We start from the raw sequence: 11,695 nt of genomic DNA, 5'->3' as shown, positions 1-11,695 counted from the left end.
GAGTCGGTTCTTTCCAATGAATGTGTTGAACAAAACCGAACTAATGATTCGCTTCTTAATGGAACTGAATCAGTCCGAGTGAATCTTATCGAGAATCGGCTCTTGTCCGATTTGCAATGAGCCTGTGAAAAATTACTTTAAATGAATAAAGCAAATAAACATGTTACGACGTAGGCTGCTGGACGTTTAGCTATGACTTTTAGGCCCAGGACAGTTTACTGTAGGCCTTTATTAAAATTCAGCCAAGACATTTAGGCCTACGTGAATTTTAGTAGCGTATAAGTTCATTGTAAATGCAAATAATATTTCGATTCTTGAATTTTAGTTTAAATTGCGGATCATGTCTGCATCTGAATTGGGAAACATTAAAATAGGCTACCAACATTAATTAAACACAGTCGAAAAGCGTAATGAACAGCAATTTACACCTACACATGCCTTTTTCCCCCCCTTTTTATTATGCAATAGAAGAACAACAAATACAATTACAAAGACAAGTAAGAACAAAAGACCCTACACATGCCTTTATTAAAAATGTTAGCTCGCATGGATGCCAGAAACCACATGATGATGACGTAAGATAGGCTAATCGCTGATTTTAACCGGTTCTTTGAAACGAACGGTTCAAAAGAACCGATTCGCAGAATTGAGTCGGACTTCCCATCACTAAAACTTAAAGGCAATAATTACAAGTATGAGGCTCTCTGTGGACCCCTGTCTCAAACTGCAGCACGTCAACTATAAATAGAGGTTGGCAGATGGCATAATGACATTCAATGATACAAGGTTGTGGATGATTATTTATTTGTGGTGCAAATATTTCTGTATTATTCTTTATAATACAATCTTTGTGTAAATGGAAATAATTTTTTTGCATAGGCTAAATCTGTTTTATTGGATAAAAGATTCAGTAACATAAAGCTGTTCACATGCTTAAGCCTTAAGTTGTTTTGTAAAGAGTTCATTCATCTACTGTATTTTGTTTCCTTGCACAGTTATTTTAGCACCATGCAACAGTACAGACTATAATCAGTGTTGGGGAGTAACTAGCTAGGCTACATGTAATGGAATTACGCAGTTTAATTATAAAATAAGTGTAACTGTAATCTGTTACAGTTACTGAGAAAAATGTGTAATTAAATTACAGTTACTTTTGAAAATGTTAACAATTACAAAGGGGGTTACATCTGAATATTTTTCACACACACATGCTGTACACAGATTTAATTTAATTCCTTTCCCAAATTGCATCGACTGCTCTAAAATATGAGACACCAATGTTTCAGGAGTTTAGGACACAGAATACGACACATGATTATTCGATAACCGTTTTACTTCCTATTTGGGATTATGTACATGCTTTATTTTTGAAGATTGTGTAAGGTTAACCCAGCCTGCTTTAAATGTTTTAAAATGATTTAAAGTTGAAAACATTCATTATTTATAAAAGTAATCAAAAAAATAATCAAATGTAATTAGTTACATGACTTTAATAAAGTAATTGAAATAGTTACACTACTTATTACATTTTAAATAGAGTAACATGTAATCTGTAACCTATTACATTTCCAAAGTAACCTTCCCAACAATGACTATAATGTATGCAGATTAAAATCTTTCAATGTTTTTGTATTTTAACACCCATGTGACAATGCAGCACAAGATAACATATACACCACAAGTCTAAATTAAAATTTCCAACCGCTATGTGAAAATGTAGTTGTTTTATGAGTCATGATGCCTACACCAAACCATGCAGACCACAGTCATATGATGACAAGTTTATCTGCATCTGGGCCTGTGACCTTTGTTTAAATCTGCAAACAAGTCGTTGTATTTTTTACACTTAATTTAAAACAAACTAGTGAACTGAGGTGATAATGTTCAAAATGGTTAAAAAAAACTTAAGTGAAGTTACGGGACCTAAGATACACAGTTTGCCTTATACATTAATTTTAGCATAAACTCATGCATTGTGTATGCATCAATATACTGTTTGCATTATTCACAGATCTGAATCAGCAGTACACTCATGCTAAAAAATGTAAAGCTTTAAAAACGAGTAAAAGCACTTTCATCCTGTAAGGGCTGTTTTAAGGGTCAAACATCTATGTTTAGAGTTTGATTTCTACAAAGCTTGCTTTTCAGGTCGTTAAATTTTGCATATAATTATGTGAATGTCTCCATTTCTGTGTTGGAGATTCATTGCATATCAACTTTTATGCAAATTCTGGTATAGGCACTTAATAGATAATGAGTCTTCTTTTTTGTGGTCGGTTTTGCGGAATTTAAACCACACCCCTTGATGTCAAGCAACACCTTTTGATACATTCCACCTTTTTACTCATTTTTTCACACATGATGAGTCAGGGACCATCTAAGCGTGAATGTTCTTGTACCTGTCCATTGCAGTGGTGGGACACATGTAGGACATAAATATGAGCACAGAACAGGTACTTCTCAGTCTGTGTTGGGCGCTCTCAGATTATGATTAAAAAGACCTTGCAGGTAAGTGAAAAAGAGCCTAAACTCACTCACTCAATTGTGAATCAGAGTTTATTGACTGATAATAATACCTAATATCTTCAAGCTATTTTTTGACACTGAAAATCTGATGATGCTGAGGCACTAACAGCATTAATACGATTCTAGCGATTTTGCATGGGAACAATATCATAGTGAAAGCTAAACTGCTCAAATCTAGCATGCCTCTAAAATGATTAATTCTGAAAACATTCAAACTTATTTCATGATTAGTACATTTCTACATAATGAAGGGTCTAGGATATACCAATCAAATCCTGCACAAAGATTTGGATTAGAACCAATATATGAGCAAAGAACTTTACAAATTAACATTTGCACCAAGGATAACAGTATTAATATTGTGCTCTATTAATCAGATTTTTTTTAACCTCATTTCTGATCTATGTATATCACAGCAGGATAACACCCAAACTCGCAATGATTCCTCTAGTTATCTTGTGGTGTGGGCTTCTTCTGTGCCTTCCTCCTCCAACCAGCCCGGCATGCTTTCTGGGTAAAGAAGCAGAGTGTCAAGATGCAAATTTCGTGCCAGGATCTGACTTGGCTGGAGAGGGTTTCGACATAACTAAGATGCAACGCCTGGGGACTTTTGTCATCGACATGAGTAAGTGGGAGCTCAAGAATAACACGTGTAACCTGTGCAAAAACCCATTCCTGCAGAACAAAAAGCAGAAGCTCCCGGTGTCTGTGATTTACTGGAGGGCCACCCAAAAATGCAAAAGGTCATTATCCAGCTCCATTTATGAGTCCAGTGAGTCCCTGGTCAGTTCCAGCACCTCCTCCGTAGAGAACAACTGGAAAGCCGGCCTGGGAATAGGCAACGCGGTAAGTAAGATGTCGCTGATGTTGGCTGGAACGAACTCCAAACTCGCTGAGTATTCAATGACAAAGACCAAAAAGGACAAGTTCAGCTTCATCAAGCAGTCTACATCCTGCAGATACTACGGGTAAGACTTAACATATATTAGTTAACTGCTGTGATGAATATCACGGTATGTGGGTTTTAATGTGCAGCACTATAAACTGCTGTCTTCAGATACAGCATTAGCAGCCGCTCTCCTCTTCATCACGAGCTAAGCTTTGAATTCACAAGGCTTCCAGAGACGTATGACAACCAAACAAAAGAAAGCTACTCGTCACTTGTTGAAAAGTTTGGCACACATTACATTGTCCAGGTAAGCCAAAATATATCAATATCAATGTGTGCTATTTCTCTCAGTCTATCACATATATGTCACTGTTGCTTGTAATCTGTTAGGTGAAACTCGGTGGAACAGTGCAATCTGTGACCAGTGTCAAACAATGCATGGCTACTCTACAGGACCTCAGTATGGATGAGGTCAAAGCATGTCTGGACGTCGAGGCATCTGCAAGTGTAATGGGGAGGATCAGCATAGACACTGCATACCGTCACTGCAAACAGAGCAAAGACAAAAGACTGAGCACGCACAGTTTTGCTAACAGTTTTACTGACAGGTTTGCGCTTTGACTTGGCAGAATGTGATTTAACTGAATTATCAGCTAAATTATTAGTTAAAAATGGCTAAACAATATAGTTTGATATAAATATTAGTTTTGTTTGTGTGTGTGTATAGAATTTTTAATAGTTTTTAAAATAATTTTTTATTTAATATTTTTAAATGTATATTTTAATTTATATTATTTATAATATAATAAAAAAAATTATTTATGGTTTACTTTTTGTATTAAGTTTTTATATTATATCATGTAATTAAAATTATACTTATAATAAGGATAATATTTTAATATTTAATAAATACATTTAATTGGGGAAAATCCAAATTTTAATAAATGAAATTTAATAAATGTAAAAATTTTGTGGGATTCACAGTTTAATATTTTTAATAGGTAGTACATTACTATAAGATAATATAATATAATATAAAATAATTAATACAATACAATACAATATAATATAATATAATGTGACCCTGGACCACAAAACCAGTCATAAGGGTCACTTTTTCGAAATTGAGATTTATACATCATCTGAAAGCTGAATAAATATTTCCATTGATGTATGGTTTGTTAGGATAGAACAATATTTGGTCGAAATACAACTATATGAAAATCTGGAATCTGAGGGTGCAAAAAAATCGAAATATTGAGAAAATCGCCTTGAGGTTGTCCAAATGAAGTTCTTAGCAGTGCATATTACTAATCAAAAATTAAGTTTTAATATATTTACAGTAGGAAATTTACAAAATATCTTCATGGAACATGATTTTTGGCATAAAAGAAAAATCATAAATTTTGACCCATACAATGTATTGTTGGCTATTGCTACAAATATACCCCAGCGACTTAAGACTGGTTTTGTGTCACATATAATATAATATAAAAGACAAAAATACAACAAGTGTTATTATCATCATTATTATTATTGGGGGAAGGGTTCAAGCTTTATTTTCTTTTTTTTTCTCAAGGTTAACTGAAATCATGGGTGGCCACGCTCAAGACACAGCGCTTCTCTTCTCAGCCAGTAATGACCCTGGTGCTTTCAATCAGTGGCTCTCCACAGTGCCAGAAAAACCAGACATGATTTCCTTTTCACTGAAGCCCCTCCATTTGTTGCTGCCAGTCAAGAACCCAAAACATGAGCAGTTACGCCGAGCCATTCGTGACTACATACTGCAGAGGGCCCTTTTGAAGAACTGCTCTACACCTTGCAAGGTCGGTATCGCAACTAACCCCGAGGAGCCCTGTGTGTGCAGCTGTCATAACAACCCTGGCGTAAAAGCAAACTGCTGCCCTGCACAGCGTGGACTCGCTCAGATTAGTGTAACTGTGATGAAGGCGACAGGTCTGTGGGGAGATTACTTCTCACAGACCGATGGGTATGTCAAGGTCCTGAGAAATCATAAGGTCTTTCTAGGGGAAACAGCAGTGATTTGGAATCAAAACTCACCAACCTGGAACTGGAAGTTTGATCTCGGCAGTTTCGTTCTCTCTCAGTTTGGGGGGCTGAGACTAGAAGTGTGGGATAGGGACAACAAGTGGGACGATGACCTCCTGGGGGCGTGCAACATACAACTGAAAGCCGGCATAAAAGGAGAATTCTGTAAACTTAACCATGGTTTGCTGTACTACAAGACGTCTGTAACTTGTGGTCCTAGTTTAGCTGGCTCCTCATGCACAGATTACGTGGGCTCTCCGATGGCCTCCCATCTAGAGAAGGTATACATGTCACGACATGCCCGTCCCATCCCGAAAGATGAGCTGGTGAAAATGGGGGTGCTTTTAGATGAGCGCCGCTTGCTGTTTAGTCAAACCAATGATCCTAAAAGCAAAACGCAGACTTTGTGAAAGCTTATCATCAAAGCACAATAAAATAAGTTAAAAAACAAGTTTTTTTAAATAAAATGTAAAAAAATATATAAAATTAAAATCATACAAAATTGTTTTGCATCTCAACATTAAAGGGATAGTTCACCCATAAATGAAAATTCTGTCATTAATTACTCACCCTCAGGTCGTTCCAAACCCGTAAGACCTTCGTTCATCTTCAGAACACAAATTAAGATATTTTTGATGAAATCCGAGAGTTACTGAGACCTGTTAAGGTCCTTGCACACTGAGACAGAAATGTTCATATGCATTGTCGTACTCGTCATCCTTTCCTATCAAAATGCTTGATACAGATGCGAAAATGCAGAAAATCGAACCTGATCCGAATTTTTTTGTGACGGACGAAAGTTTCGGAGGCAGTGTGATTGACACAACGTGTGGTCATATTTATTTTTTAACGTGCGAAAATTTTAGATGAGAATTTCAGACTCGGTGTGCAAAGACCTCTTCATAAGGGCGCCTAGGGGTGATGCAGAGGAAAAGAATTGTTGAAAAAAGTCATTATTATTATAATTTCTTTTATTCTTGTAGCTTCGTAAAATTATGAAGGAAGATTTTAAATTTTTGGGTGAACTGTCCCTTTAACATTTTATTATTGATGCTAAATGAGCTTTTTATTTTCTTTTTGCTATTCAGATCTTTGATACGATCTGTGGGTGTTTGCTATATTCTCTCTCACTTACATGCAGATTTTTGTGGTTAATAAAGCAATTATGAAAACAGCAGTTTAAGATTTTTGATTGTTAGGTTGGCGAACTGTGAAAAGTGTGTAGGAGGTTTAACACCACAAGAGGAACTATGTGACTAACAGCAGCACCGAGGCACATTTAACATTTTAGTCAAGTTCTGATTTGACAAGTTTAATCCTACGGTCTGGCTCTACATCTGCATGTTTTAACAATGCACAGGTCAACGTGTAAATGAATTCTCACATGTTCCATTGACTTGTCGTAGACCCCGTTTCACCACAGAGCATACTCAGTGCTGAAGTGGCTATTCGAGACCACATTCAATTCCTCTAAACTGAAAAGCGTACCCCACTCAGCCCACAACGGATGAGTGTATTTTTTATTGGTAGCAAATAACGGTAAAGCCCACCCACAAGCTAGCATTTATTTCCTACATATAGCCCCTTTCACACATCACTCACCAATGCCTGCTGGACAAAACAGAGTAGTTCAAGGTAAGAAGAGAATTTTACATCACCTTTTAAAGAAAATAGTGCTTTTTTTCTTGCTGCTTAAGCTTATGTCTGTGATGTAAAGCAATAGAAATAAGCAACTAAAATTTGTTCTTTTTTAATAATATTCCTCATGATCCCTGTAGGCAAGATCCACTTAATTGTCATAAACCTAACTACTATACAATATAATAATGCTTTTTCCATCATGTTCACAACACTGTTCTTAAAAAACCTGCAGCACAAGGCATACATCCTGTTATGACAGTCCTGTTAATATTTCAAAATTAGTTACATTTTGGAGAGTAGAGTTTAAAAGGCATTAACCTGTTTAATCCCCAATTTTTCCCAGGCATGAAAATAACCCTTTGAAATAATAATTATTTATTGAATTTTTATTTTGGAAAAGTGTGTGAAAAATTGTGTTTTATGGTCGGTCACAATTGTGACCGGTGGGATAATGTGTGTACTGAATTAACATATTTCTGCAATAATAAAAATCGTTACATATCTTAGCCCAGCTATTTTAAACAGTTTGATCACATTCTAGTGTTACTATTATGCATAAAAAAACCCTTATACAACATTGATAGGAATACTGAGATAAAAGACAAAAAATACAACCATCAACGTTTTTCAAAATTGTTAATTTTTTTGTAATACTTATCAACATTTTTATTTTAGTGCTACCAGTATTACAACATCAATATTGTAACTTATATTTGCAGGAAATAAAAAACATTAGTAAGTCAGTAAAGATTTGAGAGGTTTATAAATGAAAACCTTTTTATGGTCACTATTGTGACCAGTGGGACTAAATGGGTTAAGTATGCCTTTTTTTTTTTTTTTTTTTTTTACTTCAGAAGTCATTTAAACATTACAAATCTATTTGGTAATGAAAATGAACTATTATGTCAATATTTTTATTTATTTATTACATTATGAAGGTTTTGGAGATTTTACATAATGGTAATAATAATTTAACTAAAAAGTAACTGAAATTTGTTCTTTTTAAATATTCCTTATGATCCCTGTAGCCAAAGATCCACTAAATTGTCATAATCCTAACTACAATACAATATAATAACCTTTTTCCATCATGTTCATGCGCAACAGACTGTTATTAAAAACTTGCAGAGCAAGACATCCATCCTGTTATGACTGTTATTTATAATAATTTAGAATTTTGAGTGTGAAAGTAATTTTGTGAGAGTGTAATTTTTGTAATTCAGTCATTTTTTACTCACCGTTGACTGTGCAATTTTGTACTGCTATTTCAAGTTTCAATAAAAATAAATAAATACATCAATAAAATATAAACACTCGCACACACATAATTGTCATGTTTTGTTCATAGGAAAGAAGAGCATCCATACACCTTATCTCAATCCATTTTACAGGAATGTGGGCCGGGCTTGTTTTTTACCTCGTTCTGCCCATCGTGCAGTCATGCACTAAAGGTAAACCGAATGAATGTGCAGAAGCAAACTTCGCCCCCGGGTCCAACCTGGCCGGAGAAGGATACGATGTGACCAAGATGCAGCGCATGGGAGCCTTTGTCATTAACACAGAGGTCTGGAGGCGAAAGGATAAATCATGCACTCTTTGCAGGAACCCCTACATGGAAGGAGCAAATCAAAAGCTTCCCACATCTGTGGTAGACTGGAGATCCAGCAAAAAGTGCAGCATTCAGATATCAAGTTCCCTGTTCCAGTCCAGTGAAGAACTGGTCAGCTCCAGCACTTCCTCCATTGAGAACAACTGGGGTGCAAATTTGGACTTAGATATTCACCAAAATAAAGGCTCATTCGTTTTGGCTGGAACTAACTCGAAGCTTGCAGAGTACTCAATGGGGAAGACCAAAGGAGACAAGTACAATTTTGCCAGCCAAAGTATTTCTTGTTCATTTTACAGGTGCGACATACCAGCTTCCATTGATTCATGCCTTTCTTGAATACTGAATACTTTTTATTCATGATAAAGTAAAACCAAAGAGTCATATCCTTCTCCTATCTCTTCTAACATTTCAGCTACAGGGTCTCCAACAAGCCTGTTCTCCATCCCGAGTTCAAGCGCTCTGTGAAGGAGCTTCCCAAGACATACAATCTTGATTTCAAAAAGCGTTTTTACAAGTTCATTAACACCTATGGAACCCATTACATCACTAAGGTAATTCTGGCTTACAATTTACTCCACATGTATTGGATTACAAAGGTCCAAAATGCTTCAACAACACAATACACCGCAAGTCAAGTCATTAATCAGAAGTATGTCGGTGTTACTTTTTTGTTTTGCCAGGTAACTCTTGGTGGAAGCGTACACTCTGTGACCAGTATCAGACAGTGTGAGATCGCTCTGCAGGGCTTAAGTGCAGATGAAGTGAAGACATGCTTGAGCGTGGAGGCAAGTGCCAGCATCCTTGGCAAAGTAGATATGAAAGCAGAAAGTAAGCACTGTAATGAAGACAAGGACAAAACAGAGAGCAAAAGCAGCTTCTCCAGCCGCTTTAATGACAGGTGGGTTTAAATTATGACGTGTATTGTAATTTCTAGCTTGTCATACATTTACTGTCCTGGACGTCCCCTATATATTACATTTAGATTAGCTCTGCCATCATCTAATGCTCACTTAAAGCAAATCTTTAAAAACATGAATAAATGACTAAATAATTAAATGTAATCTTTAGCAGATCTACAATTTTATATCCCTTTTTATATACTGTAAATTATAATGTTGTAGTGCCAAGAATAATTTAACATGAATCATTTTCATTTGTCTATTTATTTTTTATATATTGTATTTTATTTATTTAGACAAAAAATGTACAGAATTTTTATCTCAGTCATTTATCTCTTATCAGCCACATTGTAAAAAGTGTTAATAATTTCTTATTTGGTAGTGTTGCCTTGTTTTCCAGTATAAATATCGAAACATTCGCACAATCAGCAGACATTCTCAAGAGATTTAAAAAAAAATGTTTTCTTAAAACAAGAAAAAATATCAGTGGGGTAAGAAAAATAAACTTAATCAAAAGGAAAACATTTTTCCTTACCCCACTGGCTAAAAAACAAATTTTTTTCTAAAAAAAAAAAAATGTTTGTACTATTTTGGTGTTTTATCTGTGTTTTGACGTTGTTGTTTTCTTTTTGAGGAATTATCTTCATTATTGGACAGCGCTTTGGTCAATGCTCTGTTGTTTAATGGTGCTTTATAAATAAATAAACTGAACTGAACTAAAAGTAAATGTATCTTCATGTAATAATATTTAGATATTTGTACTGGAAAACACGACAAATACACTGAGAAAAAAATAGCCTTTATGAAAATAATTTCATGTTTCAATATCAGTGTATCCCTAATCAACTGGTTTTTTATTCAAAGGCTGACCGAGATCACCGGAGGTCACACTACAGAGCCTGAGCTCCTTTTCTCAGGAGGAAAAGACCCATCAGCTTACAAAGAATGGCTCGAGTCCCTACCACAAAACCCAGACGTGATTTCTTACTCTCTGGAGTCCCTGCATGAGCTGATCCCCACCAAAGATCCAGTGCGCAAGCACTTGCGCCAAGCCATCCATGACTACATCCTGGAAAAGTCCCTCTGGAGGAACTGCACCGACTCTTGTAAAGATGGCGTCAAAACCAACCCAAACAACCCGTGTGTCTGCACTTGTCGCAACAATCCTGGGATCACACCAGACTGCTGCCCATCTAAGCGTGGACTTTCTCGGGTAAAGGTCACAATTGTGAGGGCTCAAGACCTGTGGGGTGACCAGACCACAGCGACCGATGGGTACGTTAAAGTGTTCGACAAACATAACATTCAGGTTGGACGCACTGATATGATCACGAATAACAACTCACCCCACTGGGGGAGAACCTTTGATCTGGGTGATGTTGTCCTGGCGGAGAACGACAAGATAAAACTGGAGGTGTGGGATGAAGACAGTAAATGGGACGACGATTTGCTGGGAACCTGTGAAGTACCCATAAAAACAGATCATAATGGCAATTTCTGCAATTTAAATCACGGTCTGCTGTTCTACAAAACAGAAGTGACATGCGCTCCAAGTTTGTCTGGCCCCTATTGTGCAAAGTATGTCGGTTCTCCCATGAACCTTCAACTGGAGAAGGTATACACATCGCGAAATGCACGGCCTGTGCCGGCAGAAATATTGATGAGCAAGGGAGTACTTCTGGACAGACTTTATGTATATCAAAAGACAAATTACAGTGCTAAAACTATTCTGTAGTCAGTTTTGGCTTTGAATCTGTTTGTTTTGCTGTTGCTATGCAAAATATAACTTGAACCTTGCTTGTATTAATCACTATTAGAAAGACATATTTAATATAATTCTTTAATATGTCTCAACTGTAGAGACAATGCGCAATACGTATTTATTATCTGCTGTTTTTATTGCAGGATTTCTATGCTTGCACTGGCATCATATACATTGTACTGTGTTATGCTCTTTCAGTCTACACTTTGTATTATTTAAAATGATTTTTGTTTATTGTAAGTAGCATAATTTCTTTACAAGTAATTTCAAGTCACTATGACAGTATGTGTAAAAATAATCTAGAACTAAAAACGTAATGT

The 11,695-nt window shown here is 36.0% G+C and overlaps 2 protein-coding genes across 2 annotated transcripts; both read left to right on the top strand.

Moving 5' to 3' along the window:
* Positions 1–2,964: 2,964 nt before the first annotated feature.
* On the top strand, positions 2,965–5,874 carry LOC107583107 (perforin-1-like). The gene is made up of 4 exons (XM_016269199.1): positions 2,965–3,494; positions 3,584–3,722; positions 3,806–4,023; positions 4,995–5,874. The coding sequence occupies exons 1-4, from the start codon at positions 2,965–2,967 to the stop codon at positions 5,872–5,874; spliced, it is 1,767 nt and encodes a 588-aa protein (XP_016124685.1).
* A 2,624-nt stretch (positions 5,875–8,498) lies between these two features.
* LOC107583105 (perforin-1-like) lies at positions 8,499–11,348 on the top strand. The gene is made up of 4 exons (XM_016269198.1): positions 8,499–9,010; positions 9,127–9,265; positions 9,395–9,612; positions 10,478–11,348. Exons 1-4 carry the CDS (start codon positions 8,499–8,501, stop codon positions 11,346–11,348), a joined length of 1,740 nt encoding a protein of 579 aa, XP_016124684.1.
* Positions 11,349–11,695: the final 347 nt, after the last annotated feature.

Source organism: Sinocyclocheilus grahami, unplaced genomic scaffold (assembly GCF_001515645.1).
Source record: "Sinocyclocheilus grahami isolate Dianchi unplaced genomic scaffold, SAMN03320097.WGS_v1.1 scaffold49.1, whole genome shotgun sequence".
Lineage (NCBI taxonomy): Eukaryota > Metazoa > Chordata > Actinopteri > Cypriniformes > Cyprinidae > Sinocyclocheilus > Sinocyclocheilus grahami.
The sequence above is the reverse complement of the archived record's forward strand: the minus strand, read 5'-3'. Positions and strand labels throughout refer to the sequence as shown.

What these genes read in the sequence shown, in the direction of transcription:
- LOC107583107 (XM_016269199.1), top strand. Translation starts at nt 2,965, where the DNA reads ATGATTCCTCTAGTTATCTTGTGGTGTGGGCTTCTTCTGTGCCTTCCT. An exon ending in ACATCCTGCAGATACTACGG is followed by an intron (nt 3,495 to 3,583) that starts GTAAGACTTAAC and finishes TGCTGTCTTCAG; the next exon opens with ATACAGCATTAGCAGCCGCT. An exon ending in GCTAACAGTTTTACTGACAG is followed by an intron (nt 4,024 to 4,994) that starts GTTTGCGCTTTG and finishes TTTTTTCTCAAG; the next exon opens with GTTAACTGAAATCATGGGTG.
- LOC107583105 (XM_016269198.1), top strand. Translation starts at nt 8,499, where the DNA reads ATGTGGGCCGGGCTTGTTTTTTACCTCGTTCTGCCCATCGTGCAGTCA. An exon ending in ATTTCTTGTTCATTTTACAG is followed by an intron (nt 9,011 to 9,126) that starts GTGCGACATACC and finishes CTAACATTTCAG; the next exon opens with CTACAGGGTCTCCAACAAGC. An exon ending in GAACCCATTACATCACTAAG is followed by an intron (nt 9,266 to 9,394) that starts GTAATTCTGGCT and finishes TTGTTTTGCCAG; the next exon opens with GTAACTCTTGGTGGAAGCGT.